The 18,990-nt window shown below is 38.9% G+C and overlaps 1 protein-coding gene across 18 annotated transcripts in view; it reads right to left on the bottom strand.

Annotated features, from left to right (window-relative positions):
- The window catches only part of LOC140477439 (uncharacterized), a 520,360-nt gene that overhangs the window by 291,692 nt on the left and 209,678 nt on the right, over nt 1-18,990 (bottom strand). For all 18 annotated transcript variants that reach the window (XR_011960730.1, XR_011960729.1, XR_011960728.1 and 15 more), the window contains one exon: nt 15,097-15,264. Coding sequence is in view for 14 of the 18 variants with exons in the window: in XM_072571355.1 (XP_072427456.1) it covers nt 15,097-15,264 (168 nt within the window). In the remaining 4 variants the exon portion in view is untranslated. The remainder of the gene's footprint in view (nt 1-15,096; nt 15,265-18,990) is intronic.

The raw sequence follows: 18,990 nt of genomic DNA on the forward strand, positions 1-18,990 counted from the left end.
GATGCATTAGTGGTCATTCTCCAAAATGCTCTAGAATCTAAAGCAATTCCTCCAGATTGGAGGGTGGCAAATGTAACCCCACTGTTTAAGAAGGAAAGGAGATAATAAAAAGGGTTACAAATCAGTTAGCCTAACGTCAGTAGTAGGGCAAATGCTAGAGTTTTTTATAAGAAGATGTGATAACAAAACATTTGGAAAGTATTATGGGATTAAACAAAGCCACCATACATTTATAAAAGTCAAGTCACACTTTAAAAATCAGTACAGTAGAATGGATAAGGGAGAACTGGTGGACATACACATTTGGATTTTCAGAAGACTTTTTTTATCTGTCAGGTAAATTGAAACCTTGGATATTTTGCTTAAATCTTTTCACATTTGTGATGACTGCGAACAAGTGGGACTTGATTTCTACTACGTTTCAGGTCTTGGAAGTGTCTGATCCATACATCTCCTTATTACCTTTATCTAAGAGTCTATCAAATTTACCCTTCAGAATTACAACTGAGCGAGGAACAATAGTTTTGGGAGTAATCTCAGATGGCAGTGGAGTAGGACACTTCCTCTTTTTTCTCTCTTTTCTGTTTTTTTTTCCCATCTCCTCTCTTCTTTCTTCTCCTGGCCACGGACTCCTACCCTCAGACTGCTGGACTCAGACTCAACACAGACCCAGCATGGCAACCTCCTGGTCTGGTGTGGTGGTCTCTCAGTTTGGCATGGCAGCCTCCTGGCCTGGTGGTGTGACCGCCCAGCCTGGTGTGGCTGCCTCTTGACCTGGCGTGGTGACCTCCCAAACTCCTGGCCTGGCGTGGCATGCTGATCTTGAAATGATCTAGTGTAGTGGTCTCTCAGCCTGACTTGGTGGTCTTTCAGCAATACGTGGTGATCTCTTGGCCCGGCATGGCCTCAGCTTGGAGTTTCAGTCACGAGGTGATTTCTTAAAGCATGGCTAAGCACTTAAGAAAGACTCTAGTGTTTGAACTTTCAGCTTTATTTGTTTATTTTCTACTAAACTAAGAAGATGTCATTATACTGTACTCACTGTAATGTTTAAACTTTAACTTTGTTCTTTCTTTCTATCTTGTTCTTTAGATTCTGTTCTTATGGACCAGGCCATGCCGCCTCAAAATACTTAAAGAAGGTAGCCTAGACCCTAGCCTTTTCTTATTTTAAAGGCCGATGTAAAGTAGATATTGCAGGTGTGATGCAGCTGGTAAAATCATTTGGCTTTAAGCAAAACAGAATCTACTTAAACACCACAGTTGAAGCATGAACAAAAGAGAACAGAATTTAGAATAACTTAACTATTTGAAAACCCAACTTTTTCTTTTTCTCTTTCCTCTGCTTTTAACCAGAATTCAAACTGTTTCATTTCTCTTTCTCTTTGTTTTTCTTTGTTTTCTAACACAAGCTGCTTCATTTTCAATTGAATTTTAGTTATTTCCAGAGACTCTGATGGCATTTACAGCAAATTTAAATGCTGAGCTATTGCTGTAATTATCTCTCCTTTTCTCATGGATGAAGGCAACTCTACCCCCAGCTTGTCTGCTAATTCCAGCAGCTTTGCCTTGCACAGCTTGCGTAAAATCCCCAAAGTCACTTCTTCCACCCCCAGAAACTTAAGGGCGGTACGGTGGCTCAGTAGTTAGCTCTGCTTCCTCACAGCACCAGGGTCCCAGGGTCGATTCCAGCCTCAGGCAACTGTCTGTGTGGAGTTTGCACATTCTGCCCGTGTCTGTGTGGGTTTCCTCCGGGTGCTCTGGTTTCCTCCCACAGTCCAAAGATGTGCAAGTCAGGTGAATTGGCCATGCTAAATTGCCCATAGTGTTACGTGCATTAGTCAGAGGGAAATAGGTCTGGGTAGGTTACTCTTTGGAGGGTCAGGTTGGGCTGAAGGGCCTGTTTCTACCCTGTAGGGAAACTTATCTAAAAAACTTCTCAGTGACTAAAACCGCCATTATTATTCCTGCGCTGTTTAAAACAACGGAATTCAACATCCGGAACAAAAGACACTAATAACTACCACTCACTGCCTTTAAGTCCAAAAATCCTAATCCCAAATTAAATAACCAATTGATCCTGACAAGATCCCCCAGTCTGTTATGGAGCAAGCCAGACCCCTTCAAATATTTAAAGAAGGTAGCCTAGACCCGAGCTTTTTCTTATTTTAAAGGCCAATGTGAAGTGGACATTCCAGGTGTGTTGCAGCTGGTCCAATCACTCATCTTTAAACAAAGCAGATTTTATTTAAACACTGTAATACTAACCTCCATCTAAACCGTCTGGAATTTTTGTCCTTAAATATCTCCAAAATATTTCATGGGTTACGATCAGTATGTATGATTGTCTCAGATACATTACTGGCAACATAAATGTTGAAATACTTTAATGCCAACACCAAGTTCAAATTCTCGTTCTCAACTGTCGCATATTTCTGTTGATTAACATTCAATTTCCTGGAGAAATATCTGATAGACCTTTCTATCTTCTCATCATCTTCTTGTGAGAATACCCACATTATTCACATGAATAACCACCTTGAATGGCATTGTGCAATTTGATGCAGCTAATACTGGGGCAGTGGTTAACACAGCTTTCAGGCTGTCAAATGCCCTTTGACAGTCTGCCGTCTGCTGAAACGTCTTGCATTTCTTTAGTAATTCAGTGAGTGGAGCAACCACACTGCCAAAACTCGGTACGCATTTCCGATAAAACCGATTCAATTCCAGGAATCATAGTATTGCTCTCATCATCGATGGTATAGGATGGTGTATATAACCTTTGTTTTCACATTCCTTGGAGTCATCTGTCCATGTCCAAAAACATGACTTGGGCTTTGTCGAATTCGCTCTTAGCCAGGTTTATCATCATGCCTCCCTCCTGAAGTCAATCAAACAATTCTGACAAATGCTGCAAATGTTCCTTCCATGGAGACTAAAAATCACCAGGTCATTGATGTATACCACACAATTGGGTAAACCAGAAATTACTGTATTGGCAAGTCTTTAAAATGTGGCTGCTGCATTTTTTTATATCAAAATGACAGGACTGTAAACCGATATAGTCCATTCAGTATTAAGAAAACCGAGATTGTCTTCGCTCTTTCAGATAAAGGCACCTTCCCGTATCCTCGGAGTAAGTTCAACTTAGAAATATACTTTACTTGTCCCACCTTTTCAATACAGTCTTCCAAACTAATCCGATATGCTTTGTAACTTTGTAACAACACTGACTTTATGATAGCCGATACGTAGCCAATGGGTACCATCTGGTTTTGGCACCATTACTATGGGTGAGCCTCAGTCACCGCAACTCTCTTTGATTATGTTATCTTAGAGCATCCTTTTTGAACTTGTGCCAACTTTAGAGGGTTAAGGCTATAAGGATGTTGTTTAATTGGAACAGAATTTCCTATATCTACATCATTGTACTTACTAGCTTATTTACACATGCAATAGCAATAACTCTTTCAGTTTGATTTGAGTTTGATTGGTAACTCAATAATGTGTCCCAATTTTTGACAACTTCCTCTAATTTGAGGAATGTCCAATTCAGAATCTTCTGAACATGATTATTTACTCTGTGTTGTAACCAGTAACACATTCTCCTTTTGCTTTCCTTATCAAAATATTTTTTCAGCATATTCAAATGACACTCTGATACTTCTTCCTGTTTGGAGTCCTTATCAAATAGTTCACCTCACTCAATTTCTTTTCGATTTGATGAGGTGCACTAAACCGTGCTTTTAAAGGTTCACTGGAAGTAACACTAACACTATCTCCGTTGGCAAAATTGTAAGTTTTTAATTTCTTGTCTGCTTCCTGTCTCATCATATAGCGTAATATTTTTAAATGTTGTCCAGCTATCTCCCCGGTCTATTTCATCAATCCTAAAATTTGACATATTGTCCAAACATGTGGTCTCTGAATTCTGACTCACCAACTTCTCCATAATCAATTTTAGTGGTCCTTTCATTTCATGCCCAAAAACTAATTCAAATAGAATGAATTTGATTGATTAATTTGGTGCATTTCTGATGGAAAAAGGTAAAAATGGAATTCCTTCATCCCAATCATCTGGATAGTTTTGACTATAAGCCCTTAACAGGATCTTTAATGTCTGGTTCCATCTTTCTAGCATTCCTTACGATTCTGGATGGTACGCAGTGGATTTGAATTGTTTAATTTCTAAACTGTCCATAACTTCCTTGAATAATTTTGATGTAAAATTTGATCACTGATCTGATTGTATCTCTGTGGATAGACAGCATCTTGTGAAAAATTTGAGTAACACTTCCGCAATCCTTTTAGCGGTGATATTGCATAATGGAGGGCCTCTGGAAATCCACTGTACACATTCACTATTGTTAACAAATACTAATTCCCACTTTTTGTTTTAGGTAGGGGTCCTACACAATGAATTAAGACTCTTGTAAAAGGTTCCTCAAATGCAGGAATAAGTAGTAAAGGTGCGGGTTTTATTACTCCCTGCGGCTTTCCATATGACATGCCTGGCAAAATTCAACTACATTCTTGAGCAGTCCAGGTCACGAAAAATGTTTTTGTATTTTAGCTTGAGTTTTCCTTACCCCTAAATGACCTCCTATTGGTACTGATGCAAATAAGCTCTACCTACTAGCTTTGTTTGGATCAGCAAAACCCACATGGTCACTGGCCACTTCACTTGCTCAGCCACCTTCTCAGATGAGATGATAAAGGCTTCTACATCCTTCTCATCAAATTTAGGCAATGCTTACATTTAAATAGATCTCCACCAGGCCTTTGGCTACAATAGGTTTGCTCATCCTCACTATCTTCTACATTCACCTCCAGCCTTCTCTGTCGACTCTCCTGAATGTCAATTTAGGTTAAGAACAAACACTCTCTTTTCCTTTTTGTTCTGCTAAAGCGATTTGTTCCTTTTCTCTTTCCTCTGTTTTTACAGAGGAAATTCAAACAATTTAATTTCCTTTTCTCTTTCTTTTTCCTGTAACTCAAGCTACTTTATTTTCAATTGAATTTTAGCCATTTCCAAAAATTCTGATGGCATTACCAGCAAATTTAAATGCCAAGCTATTGCTCTAATTATCTCTCCTTTTCTCACGGATAAAGGCAACTCCAACTCCAGCTTGTCTGCCAATTCCAGCAGTTTTGACTTGCTCACCTTTCGTAAAATCCCCCAAGTCACTTCTTCCACCCCCAGAAACCTCTCACTGACGAAAAGAGCCATTACTACCCCAAGCATTGTTTAAAACAACGGAATTCAATATCTGGAACAAAAAACACTAATACCTATCACTCACTGCCTTTATGTCCAAAAACCCAAATCCCAATTTAGAATGACCGAATTAATCCTGACAAGAGCCCCCAGACTTTTACAGAGCAAGCCAGACCCCCTCAAACTACTTAAAGAAGGTACCCTCGACCCTAAATTTTTCTTATTTTAAACGTGGATGTGAAGTGAATATTCCAGGTGTGAGGCAGCTGGTCAAACCACTCAGCTTTAAGCAAAACAGAATTTATTTAAACACTACAGTTGAAACACAAACAAAAGGAAACAGAATTTAGAATAACTATTTGAAAACCCAACCGACTTGATATCGCAACTTAACTAAGGAGCTGTTCCAATTCCTGCAATACCCCATATACACACCCCTTAGTGCAAGTCAAAGTCAAACTCAGATTCTTATAGGTCGGAGAGATTTCAGAGAGAGAAGCCTGTAAAGATTCAGCTGCTGAAACATGGAACCTTTTTGCACTGCAGCAGCTTCTGACTGCCTGCGACCAGCAGCTTCTCTGCTACAACTAAACCAAACTGAAATAAAACTGAAGTGGAAGAACTGGCCACTCCCCTACCATTACTAAAATAGGCTCTTTCTAAGACATTTCAGCACCTCAGCCTTTATGACCACTCAAAAAAAAAGCACAAGGACAAAATAACCTTGTTAAAGTGATAGCATCATCACACTGTAACTCGGGGTGCTAGAACTTAAGATGGCTCCTTGTGTGATGACATTATACTCTTTTCACTGTATTCCTTTGCTTTTGTACTTGAGTACACGTGACAATAAAATCAAAAATCCAATCAAGATGGTCATTTGTTCTCTTTCCTTTCTCTCTTAAATAGATTGGTTATCAGAACTGAACAGGCAGAAAGGAGAAGTGAAAATGCACTAGGAAACCCAGTTTTTGTATACAAATAAAACTTAAGATGAACTCCATTTTTTTGTCTCCATTTATTGTGTGTAAGCCAGTAATCTGACTGTTGTAGTATTCTGGGAATAGAGTAGCAATGGTTGTTACATTCAAATGTAACTGTGAACAAAGACTTTCAACAGGTGAGTTACTGAGGACCAGCTTTAATCAACTAGATGGAGACAGTCAGAGGTGAAGGTTGCTACCTTCATTCTGCTTGCAAGCAAACAGCTAAACACAGGTTCCGCATGGAAGTATTATGGTTAAGCTATCCTGCTGAGAAGGCAACTTGTTCTATGTAGTTGGATAGCTCTGTGCAGTTAGGATGAGGAGAGCAAGCAGGTGCAGCAAAATGTTGGAGTTAGGGCTCAGCAAGGTCCTGGAAGTTGTGCAGGGCATGGCAAAATCTATGATGAATTAATATTTTAGTTAGAAGGATTGATGGGTTAACAAGCAGTATCTGGAGTGCAACGTTAATAAATGTGAAGTCATCCATTTTGGTAGGAATAACAGCAAAAAGGACTACTGCTTGCATGGTAAACAAATGCAGCACGTTGCTGTGCAGAGGGACCTGGGTGTCCTTGTGTATGAATCACAGAAGGTTGGTCTGCAAGTGCAGCAGGTAACTAAGAATTTTGTCTTTCATTGCTAAAGGGATTGAGTTTAAAAGCAAGGAGTAAATGTTGCAGCTGCATAGGTTGCTGGTGAGACCAAACCTGGAGTACTGTGTCCTTTAGTCTCCTTTCTTGAGAAATGATGTACTAGCATGAGAGGGGGTGCAGAGGAGGTTCAATAAGTTGAATTGAAGTTGAGGGGGTTGGCTTATGAGGGAATGCTGAGTCGGCTTGGATAATATTCATTGGATTTAGAAGAATGGGGGGTGAGGGGGTCTTACAGAAACATATAAAATTATGAAGGGAATAGATAGGATATAAGTAGAGAGAATGTTTCCACTGGCAGGTATAAATGGACAAGAGGGTATAGCCTCAATATTAGAGGGAGCAGATTTAGGACTGAACTGACAAGGAACTTCTTCACCTAGAGGGTTGTGAACCTATGGAATTCCGTGCCCAGTGAAGTAGTTGAGGCTTCCTCAATAAATGTTTTTTAAGCTAAGATTGACAATTTTTTTGAACAGTAAAGGAATTAAGGGTTATGGTGAGAGGGCTGGTAAGTGGAGTTGAGGCCACAAAAAGGTCAGCCATGAGTTTATTGAATGGCGGAGCAGGCTCAAGGGGCCAGATGGCCTACTCTTGCTCCTAGGCGAGTGAGGACTGCAGGTGCTTGAGATCAGAGTCAAGATTAGAGTGTGCTGGAAAAACACAGCAGGTCAGGCAGCATCCAAGGAGCAGGAAAATCGACATTTCGGGCAAAAGCCATACATCAGGAAGGAGCTGATGAGGGGCTTTTGCACAAAACGTCGATTTTCCTGCTCCTCGGATGCTGCCTGACCTGCTATGCTTTTCCAGCACCACACTACTCTTACTCCTAGTTCTTATGTTCTTGTTTGGTGCAGCTAAATAGGTTTAATTCTCAGGAAATTTAAAAAACAGAAGCAATACTGGCTTGATGAAGCAAGCTATCTGCAAAAAGCTTGGGTTGTGCCTTTGAATAGATGCCGGACTGCAGTTTCCACCATCCAGGGACTGTAGAAATTCAAAATGAAGGTGAATTACTAGAATGTGAGCAGTCATTGAGAATGCCCAAGATGAAGTGGCTTTTGAGGCAGTCCCAAAGTTAGGTCTTTGAAAAAGAGATGTGATAACCAACTATGTAGTCAATATCTCAGGGGTTCCTGAGAAATATATGTGGTCAATCTTGACTGCATATGCTATTTGGTACGCTTTGTGTGGTGTTCAACCACAATTTGTCTGTTACCATGTTTAGCTCGGGTTATTTTCGGATGTTACTAGACTGGAAAAGAAAGTGGAGTGGTGTTGGAGAGAAAGAACTAGTTTTTTTTAACAACTCAAGGAAAAACTGAAGCAGTGAAGTCACTTATTGGCTACACATGGTATGTCACCTATTTTGAAGAAACAGGATTTGATACTCTTGAGACAAGCTAGCACCAGCTTTCTTTGGGTTAAAGAGTGAAACTCTCAACCACAGCTTTTAAACTGGTTTAAAATACAACTTGTCACAGAACTGAGAGGAAAAAGGAGTTTGAATTCAGACCTCCAAAAACTTCAAAGGAAACCAAAACCTCCTTGCTCCCTTTGGATGGAAAAGAAATAACATTGAAAGAATCTATGAAGTGAAGAAATTCTACCTAGGGTAAGACCAAAGTCCGACTGACCAGCTGCCAAATTGAACATCGTCAGTGTTGATAACAATGTAATATCATCATCATAAACCTAAAAAGAACTGTGAAAAAGTCACATCTTTTCTCCTTTTGGTTTGGACACCTGATCCAGACCTTGTTCCTTTTAGTCTGTATTTTCTATTGACAATATCCCTGCAAAACTATTTGTCATACCAGTTCTGTCCATCATATTGTGCTTAATATGTCTTTTAATAAGTATCTGATATCTTGCACTTTGTCAACTTTAAAACAAAATTATCCTCTAGCTGGGAGATAACATAAATTTGGTGGCCTGAACTGATCATAACAAATGGAACAAATATACTGAAATGTAAGGATTGAACAGTCAAAATAACTATCAATATACAAAACATAACACTGTTTCAGTTGTATTTACTCACCAAAAGCTAAATCTAACTCCATAACCTTCAAGTTCACTTCCTGACATAATGTCTTTCTAAAGGAACTAGCTCAATGAATTAGTCCTGATTAACTGCGATGAAAGTTAATGCACAATTTTCAACACAATGTATGGATAGTAAATGTTTCAAAAAGATTACTGATCAGACAAAGAGTATTGTGTAACTCCGTTTATAAGTCTGATTACAAACCATGGAATATTTTGTAATGAATATTTCAAACATATATTCTTTATACCTCTCTTTCTCTCTTTTCCCGTCCCTCTGTACATTGAATCAAATTAAATTTATTGTCACGTGTACCGAGGCACAGTGAAAAGCTTTGTCTTGCGAGCAATACAGGCAGATCACAGAGTTAAGTAGCATAGATAAGTAAAATATAAGTAAACAGCGGCCAAAACAAAAACACAGGTACAGGTGAATATTACGAGTCCATTCAGTATTCTAACAACAGTAGGGTAGAAACTGTTGTGAAACCAGCTGGTGCATGTGTTCAGGCTTCTGTACCTTCTCCACAATGGTAGAGGTTGTAGTAAAACATTGTGGGATGGATCTTTTGAGAATGCTGGTGGCCGTTCCTTGACAGCGGGCCTGGTAGATGGATTTTATAGATGGGAGGTTGGCCTTTGTGATTGTCAAGGCCGGGTTCACCACTCTCTGTAACCATCTCTGATCTTGAATGGTACAGTTGCCATAACAGGTAGTGATACATCCAAACAGAATGCTTTGGATGACGCACCTATAAAAGTTGACAAGGGTATTTGCCGTCATGCCAAATTTCCTCAGCTGCCTGAGGAAGAAGAGATGTTGTTGGGCCTTTACAATCAGCGCTTCCACATGAAGAGTCCAAGAAAATCTGTTGTGGAAGACCACTCCTATGACCTTGACACTGTCCACTCATTCCACCTCTGTGCTGTTAATGTTAGGGGGGCGTGAGTAATATCCCGCCAAAAGTCAATAATGAATTCCTTGGTTTTGCCAGCATTGAGAGCTAGGTTGTTCTCAGTACACCATTTCTCCAGGTCTTCCACCTCCCATCTGTAGTCTATCTTGTTGCCCTCGGAGATTCGACCAACTATGGTGGTGTCATCGGCGAACTTGTAAATGGCATTACTCTAGGATTTGGCGACGCAATCATGGGTATACAGTGAGTACAGTAGGGGGCTGAGTATGCATCCCCAGGGGTGAGTGTTAGTGATGATGAAATATTGTCCCCAATCTTCATTGATTGTGGCCTGTGGGTCAGGAAACTGAGGATCCAGTTGCAGAGAGTGGAGCTCAGTCTGAGTTCACTAAGTTTAGTGATCAGTCTCGAGGAGATAATAATGTTAAAGGCTGTATTGTAGTCAATGAGTAGGATTCTTATGTAGCTGTTCTTGATGTCAAGATGTTCTAGGGAGGAGTAAAGGGCAAGTGATGTGGCATATAACGTAGAACTGTTGGTCCAATAGGCAAATTGGAGTGGGTCAAGAGTAGTGGGGAGGCCGGAGTTCATTAATGCTATGACCAGCCTTTCAAAGGACTTCATGACCACTGAAGTTAGAACCACTGGGTGGTAATCATTGAGACATGCTGCATGAGCCTTCTTAGGTACAGGGATGATGTTGGCTCTCTTGAAACTGACAGGGATAGTGGCCTGCTGCAGGGAGAGGTAGAAGATGTCCAAGAAGACCTCTGCCAGTTGATCTGCACATGTTCTGAGTGCACGGCCTGGTACTCCATCTGGTCCCATCGCTGCCATTGGATTCACATGAAGGAAAACTGATCCGACCATATGACCACTGTTAATGATGACAAAACATAGATGCCAATCTTGTGATAATTAGAGGCTTTCTATTTGTTTTGAAAATTCAGCACTTGCTTTTACTCACTGATTCTGTCTGAGTTTTCTTCCATGAAGTGACAGCTGATCTAACTCCTAAAGTAACACAGATGATGATGAGAAACATGAGTGTCTGCACCAGGATTTGAATTTGACATGGTAAATCTCAAGACTGGCCTTCAGCTTCAGAAATATCAGACAGCTGTGATGTACAGAGTTTTGTGGGGTGAGGGTAGGTGGAAGAGAGGTGCTACTACAAACACATTTTTAAAAAGTGTACTGTAATTATGTAATTAGGATCTTTGAAATGATTATTGTACATTTCAGGTGAATACTTTGGCCACCCAGACACAAATGCATGCAATAGGAGCTGAAGTAGACACCGGAGCCTGTTTTGCATTTCAACAAGATCATGGCTGATCTGCTTGTGTCTCAATTTCCATAACCCATAAATAACCTTGATTCTCTTGTTTAACAAGAATCTCTCCATCTTTCTTAAAAATATTCAATGACCATGTTTCCATTGTTTTTTAAGGCAGAGAGTTCCAAAGTCACAAAACGCTTTGAGAAAAACTGTCTCATCTCTGTCTGAAAAGAGTAATAAAAACAGTGCCCCCTCATTCTGGGCTTAATCATAAGAGGAAACATCCTCCCCAAGTCCGCCTTGTTAGAATATTCAGGATTTCATATCCTTCAGTCAAGTCACCCTTCACTCTTCTACATTCCAGTGGAAATAAGTCCAGGCTGCCTACATATCGTTATAAGACAATCCACTCATTCCAGATATCAATCTGGCAAACTTCCTCTGAACCTCCTCGGATGTATTCATATCCTTCCTTAAATAACAAGAGCAAAATCTTGCCCAGTATCTGAAATGTGGTTTCACCAGTGCCATGTATAACTGAAAAAAATTCCTTACTTTCATGCTCACTTCTTTTCAAAATAAAGGAGAGTTTCCCATTAGGCTTCTTAATTACATAATGTATCTGAACACTAACTTTATATGATTTTGCACGAGAACTAAATTCTTTTGCACCTTGGATTTTCACAGCAATTCTCCATTTATATTCTGTCATACTCTGCCTTATCATCCTTCCATATTGAAAAACTTCACATTTTCCCCGTTTCCTGATTATCCAATATTAAATTGCAATTCTCATTTTTGATATGTTAGGAACACAGTTATTCTGAGTATTCTGAAATATTCATTTAAATGTCCGACTCTGCGTCCCTATTCAGCTACCACCTAGCCTTGTATACCAGTTCACTTCAGCTAGATCAGCTTTCATGCCAATATTGCTGTATTTACTTAACATTAAAATACTAGCTTCAGACACATTATTCAACCTTTTAAGCTGGTTATATAATTCAATTGCATTGTGGTTGCTGCTACCTGTGCTCTGAGGTCTTGAATTAATTCTGTCACATTACACAATATCAAGTTTAATATGACTTGCTCTTAAGTCAGTTCCAGAATGTATCGCTCCAACAAACTATCTCCAAAACATTCTATGACCTCCTTGTCCAGGTTGTTACTGTTAATCTGATTTTTTAATGTTTTATCTGTAAAGTCACCCATGATTGCTGCCATTTCTTAATCACCCAAGTGCTATTAATTAATTATATTAATCACTTATTTTTGTGGATTTTTACATACTTTGTGAACTTCACTGTTAATTTGTAGAGTATGTTAAACATAACAGAATAAACATTAACAACTTGCCAGCTGCAGATTCCTTTCAAAATGTCAGAAGAATATCAGATTTCAGGTTTGACTCTGTCAAACCCAATTTGGAGCTCTATTGCCCTGATGACGCTTAATTTACCAAGTGAATATTTCCTGAATGTCTGTTTTAAAATTCAACTTTTTAAAATGAAAATAAATAACATCTAAGTCTAGAGGAACTTATCAGAAATACCAATGATCTAGTCCAGCTTTTAAGGCAGAGAGCATTAACTCTTTAACTTTCAAGTTCAATGTTCTCGAGGATAAGTCCTTGGATTAGAATCTGATATTGGACATGAAGGGTTTTTGCTTTCCTAGCTTGGATGTGATTTGACATATTACTTCAAGATATATACCAAGTTGGATGATGCATACCGAAGTCAGCACTGGAAAGCAAGACAGCATAATTCTATATGACAATGTGGCTTATGGGTCAGGAGTTTTCACATCACTCATTTTAATCCACTTTCTTCACTTCCTCAGGAACGAAATAATATCCATGAACATAATTAAACAAAAAGCCTTTCCAATAAAAATCTCTATATGATGTAAGATTTGGATGATTTCTCGTAGGTTATTGTCATGCGGTAAAGTAGCTGAGAAGAATTTAATACAAGTTAAAGAAAAGTATTCCAACAAGCTAACTGATAAACAGGTAGGAATAAAGGAGCAGGAGTATGCCTTTCAGCCTCTCAAACCTGCTCCACTACTCTATATCATTGCTCGTCAGCTAACTGAAGACCATATTCCCTTGCTATCCCCGTTTACAAATTCTACCATCCCATCTACATCCGATAACTTTTCATTTATTAGCTTACAGCAATCTATCTGCCTCTGCCACTTACATATTCAATGACTTCACTGCCTTCTGAGGCCAAGTTCCAAAGCTGCACAACCCTCAAAGAAAAATATCTGCTCAACAAACTCAGAATGCTGTAGAAAATCAACAACAGATCCAGCAGTATCTATGGAGATAGAAAGAGTTAATACTCTGAGTCCAGCATGACTCTTCTTCAGAATTCAAAAATCTCCTCATTTGTCCTTAAAGGACAATTCTTAATTTTAAAACAGTGTCTCCTAATTCTGGATTGACCAACAAGACTAAACATCCTTTCTATGTCCATCTCATGAAGATCATTCTAGATCTTATCTAACGCAATTAAATAATTGCATCACTCAGTCCTTTTCCATTCAAGTAATGCCCTGCTTTTTAGTTTTACTTGTGAAAGTCAACAATGTCATTTTCCCACTCCATCACCTAGATGTTTGCCCACTTACCTGTCCTATCTCTATCAGTCTGCATCCTTGCTATGACACCTTCACAACATACTTTCCGACCTAACTTTGTGTCATCTACAAATTTAACCACCATGACTTTAATACATGTATCTAAATCTCTAAATTACATCGCGAGAAGCTAAAGGACCAGCATAAACCTTTGCAGGATGTGACTCGTCACATTGTGCAAATCTGAAAAAAAGCCATATAAGTATATTTTGGTTTCCAACATCCAGCTATGTCAGTATATTATCCAGCTCTGTGAGCTCCTACTTTGCACAATAACTTTTCATGTGCATTCTTGACAAACATCTTATGGAACCCAATACATCAATGTGACTTTCTTTACCCATGGCAACATTCCTTGATGTAATTAGTAACTAGAATTGTATCAATTGCTAAGTTCAACTTACTTAATGACTGATATTCCACAGCCCTTTGGATAGAGAATTCCAACGTTTCACCACTCTGAGTGAAGAAGTTCCTCCACATTTCAATCCTAACATTCCTTACTTTTTATTCTGAGACATTGCCGTCCTAGTTCTAGAATCCCACAACCAGGGAAACCATATTTTATGCATCTATTCCTTTAATAACTTCCTACATTTCAATGAGATGACCTCCTATTCTTTCAAACTTCAGTGACTATCTCTCAATGAGTCTTACTCTTTCCTCATCAGACAGTCCAACTATCCCAGGAATCAGTTAGGTAAGCCCCACTGCATTCCCAGTATAGTAAGTATACCCTTCTTGGACAAGGGAACCAGAGCTGCACACAATACAGACATGTGTCAACAAATACGCAACACTGCACTTCCTCTGCCTATTAAATTGATAATCAAGTATTAGAATCACAGCTCTGTGGAAAACGCAGCAATTTTATTTCCAGAATTTGGGTGATTGTGGTCTCAAGTAAAAACTTCAATGAGACAAGAAAACAATTCAGTGGTTTCATTCAACGTTAATGTAAAGTATGTAATTTATAAAAATTGGTTGAATCCTAGTTTCACATATTGGAAATTCCAATTAACCTGAAAAGAAATGACACCGAGAATTTTATTCATAAATATTTTGAATGACATTCGGGAAAATATAAAAAGTCTCATGTAACATATAATTACACAGGCCCGGAACTTTCTCAAAACTGGTCCTAATTCACCACCATATACTCACAAGAGTTGTGGCAGAAATAACAAAATGAGACAGGAAATGTAGACTCAAAATGAACAAATATTGTCATTAAAGAATGTCAGAAATTGTTGATGGTAGAAAGTAAATCATATGTACAGCAACCATATAACGTTCAAAACTAATACAGCAACGCCTAACGTAAAACAAGCAAAATTTCTCCAAACCTTGCACAATGTTTCCTTCAATTTCTGCTTCAGCGTATCATTTTCTTGCTGTAGCTCACTAATAATCTGCTTTTTATGTGTAATTGTTCTATCATTCAATTCTTTTGCTGAATTTAATGAAGATGTTTCAATTTGCAAATGTTTAATGGTTTCTTCACACTGAGCCACCTGTAAAAACAAAAAGTGGTGCCAAGCTTTCATCATAAGTATAATTTACAAGCCCACCTTGGTCACAAACTGATAAAATTTATCTGAAGATAATACTATAACTTGTAACAAATTGTACGGCTCAGATTTCAGTCAGCAGTAAAATGATGTCATTCTGACAAATCTCAAAGAAAGATTCCTCCAAATATTTGCGATCTCTGTTGCATAGATATCCTCTTTTCTACTTTCAAGTTAAATCTGGTGTTAAATCAAAATGATCTCTAGAATAAGCATTGCCATCAAGCAGGTAAGGTGCTGATTACACTGAAGTATTCTCAATTTGAGCAATCAAAAGTGAAAAGTACTAATGATCCTTCACTGTTAACTTACAGGAAGGAAAATAAATAGTTGAAACATTGTTTTGGTTTAAAACTGCGTCTTTAATTTAGGGTTAAAGGGAGGAATGAAGGGGCTTATGTAATGTGTTCTGAATACTAACAGCAAGCCTGGGTGACTTGGGTGCTAGATATTGAAAGGGATCAGGTTGTTTGAATGCCTAAAGGCAATGGACAAACCGTCTCCGCTGAATGGTGAACACACTGCTAGTCTCTAAAATCCCAGTAAGATGTTTGGAATGTCAGATTTTGTAAACAGGTGAACTTTAAATATTCTATTTAATTTCAAGATAGAACAAAGGTGGAAGTTTAAACGATAATGTCTAGCATTTCTATTTGGTTACAATGCCAATGTGATTCACATTGCCTTGGAGGTAGGCTTTACGAAGTGAAGAGTCTATTGGAAGCCAGTGTGAAGAATTGACTTACAGGGTGTTTTCTGAAAATCTGACTGAGCCTCAAAAAGAAAACCAGTTTATCAGAATCTGACAAAGAGAAAGAGGAAAGTTAAAGGCTCTAAATCACATGGGTTCACCATGTAGGAATGCTGATTGGTGGCCATGTTTGGATTACAGAGATGGAATTTGAGAGAGTTTAACAAGACTGGAAGATATCCTTAATGTTTGCCAGGGGTCGGAATTTTCAAGATAATTCTAATCAAACTCCACACAGGGCTTAGTATTATCTATATGGGGAAACAAGTCAAGGGAAGCAAGCCCTCAAGAGCTAAGAATCACTTTGAACTTATTCTACGAGAATAATGTGGCTATTTAAGGAAGAGAGTAAATCACAACTAACAGTGGAGAGAGATTTTTAGTAATTTTAAATATTAAATAGAGATTTTTCCTCTAGTTTAGACTGTAAGTTGTCTACAAAAATAGATATTTTGTAAATGTTGCCCTTAACTTGTATGTTACAATAAGTCTTAAAGTTTATTTTTTATGTGACATTAGATATTCAAATTCCTTCAAAGAGTTAGCCATAACTACAGGAAACAACAATTTTGAAACGGGTAAAGGTGGATAAATCCCCAGGACCTGATCAGGTGTACCCGAGAACTCTGTGGGAAGCCAAACAAGTGATGCTGGGCCTCTTGCTGAGATATTTGTATCATCGATAGTCACAGGTGAGGTGCCGGAAGACTGGAGGTTGACAAACATGCTGCCACTGTTTAAGAAGGGCATTAAAGACAAGCCAGGGAACTATAGACCGGTGAGCCTGACCTCGGTGGTGGGCAAGTTATTGGAGGGAATCCTGAGGGACAGGATGTACATGTATTTGGAAAGCAAGGAATGATTAGGGATAGTCAACATGGTTTTGTGCATGGGAAATCATGTCTCACAAACTTGATTGAGTTTTTTGAAGAAGTAAGAAAGAGGATTGATGAGGGCAGAGCAGTAGATGTGATCTATATGGACTTCAGTAAGGCGTTCAACAAGGTTCCCCATGGGAGAATGATTAGCAAGGTTAAATCTCATGGAATTCAGGAAGAACTAGCCATTTGGATACAGAACTGGCTCAAAGGTAGAAGACAGAGGGTGGTGGTGGAGAATTGTTTTTCAGACTGGAGGCCTGTGACCAGTGGAGTGTCACAAGGATCAGTGCTGGGCCCTCTACTTTTTGTCATTTACATAAAGGATTTGGATGTGAGCATAAAAGGTACAGTTAGTAAGTTTGCAGATGACACCAAAATTGGAGGTGTAGTAAACAGCGAAGAAGGTTACCTCAGATTACAACAGGATCTGGACCAGATGGGCCAATGGGCTGAGAAGTGGCAGATGGAGTTTAATTCAGATAAATGTGAGATGCTGCATTTTGGGAAAGCAAATATTAGCAGGACTTATGCACTTAATGGTAAGGTCCTAGGGAGTGTTGCTGAACAAAGAGACCTTGGAGTGCAGGTTCATAGCTCCTTGAAAGTGGAGTCGCAGGTAGATAGGATAGTGAAGAAGGCGTTTGGCGTTTGGTATGCTTTCCTTTATTGGTCAGAGTATTGAGTACAGGAGTTGGGAGGTCATGTTGCGGATGCACAGGATATTGGTTAGGCCACTGTTGGAACATTGCGTGCAATTCTGGTCAAACGAAGTGGTGGAGGCTGGTACAATTGCTACATTTAAGAGGCATTTGTATGAGTATACGAATAGGAAGGGTTTGGAGTGATATGGGCCGGGTGCTGGCAGGTGGTACTAGATTGGGTTGGGATATCTGGTCGGCATGGACGGGTTGGACCGAAGGGTCTGTTTCCATGCTGTACATCTCTATGACTCTATGACTATCTATGGCTAACAGACAGCTCAACTATGGCTAACAGACAGCTCAACTTTCATAACTTAAAAATGTAAAATATGCTGTATTTTTCATATCATTGTGAATAAATTTGTCTTTCCATAAATAAAAATAAATTTCTTCAAGAAAATGTGGCTGTTAAGTAGTAATTTTGAATACCATAGCTTTAGGTTCCAGGCACAGATCATTGAAAAAGATGCCATTTTTCAAAGGTTTGTACAGCAAGATTAATATTGTAAAACATCAAGTTGTCATCAGTTCAGTGGTTTGTTCTGGCAACACCCATTTCTGAATTTCAGCAGTGCCAGACAATCTGAGATTCAGGGGGTGTTACTTCCTTCTCTGTGAGGGGTGGAACTCCAGCATGCAAACTGTTAATGCTATGTGTAGCATATGATTGATGTGGGATGGACTTTTCTCTTTACTAATTGGTCTCTGACTAGCTCGCTATTTCAATGTCTAGTTTAAAACTAATTTTGGCACAGAGAGTCACGAAAAGCAATTTTGGGATTTCCATATTTAATTGCTCTTGTGTGGACTTCAGAAGATGCTGTCAATTTTGGAGAAATAATAACATGAATGCTGACACTTCTTACTTACTACTACAAATTCTGGCAATATCATTAATTAAATAAACCAAAGTGGTACATACCTTGTTTCAGCTCTTACAAATTCAGATTCTTTTGGACTACTTTTCAGTAAAAATGAGGAGACTAGTCATGAATAAAGTGAAGCATAAATGAAACAGAGGGGAAAGAAGTTTTTGGGGGTTTAGAATATCTGCTTTGGTTCATAAAAGTTGAGACAGTAAGTACTTAAACATTCTTGTCCAGTGTTTTTTACTTGTAATGAGTAAATAGGCACACTAAATAGTAAGGCAAAAGTGAGGATTAGAGATGCTGGAGATTGTAGTCAAGAAGTGTGGTGCTAGAAAAGCACAGCAGGTCGGGCAGCATCTGAGGAACAGGAGAATCTATGTTTCAGGCAAAAGCCCTTCATTAGGAAGGGCTGATGAAGGGCTTTTGCCCGAAATGTCGATTCTCCAGCTTCTCAGATGCTGCCTGAC

The sequence above is a fragment of the Chiloscyllium punctatum genome, chromosome 5 (genome assembly GCF_047496795.1).
Source record: "Chiloscyllium punctatum isolate Juve2018m chromosome 5, sChiPun1.3, whole genome shotgun sequence".
NCBI classification, from domain to species: domain Eukaryota; kingdom Metazoa; phylum Chordata; class Chondrichthyes; order Orectolobiformes; family Hemiscylliidae; genus Chiloscyllium; species Chiloscyllium punctatum.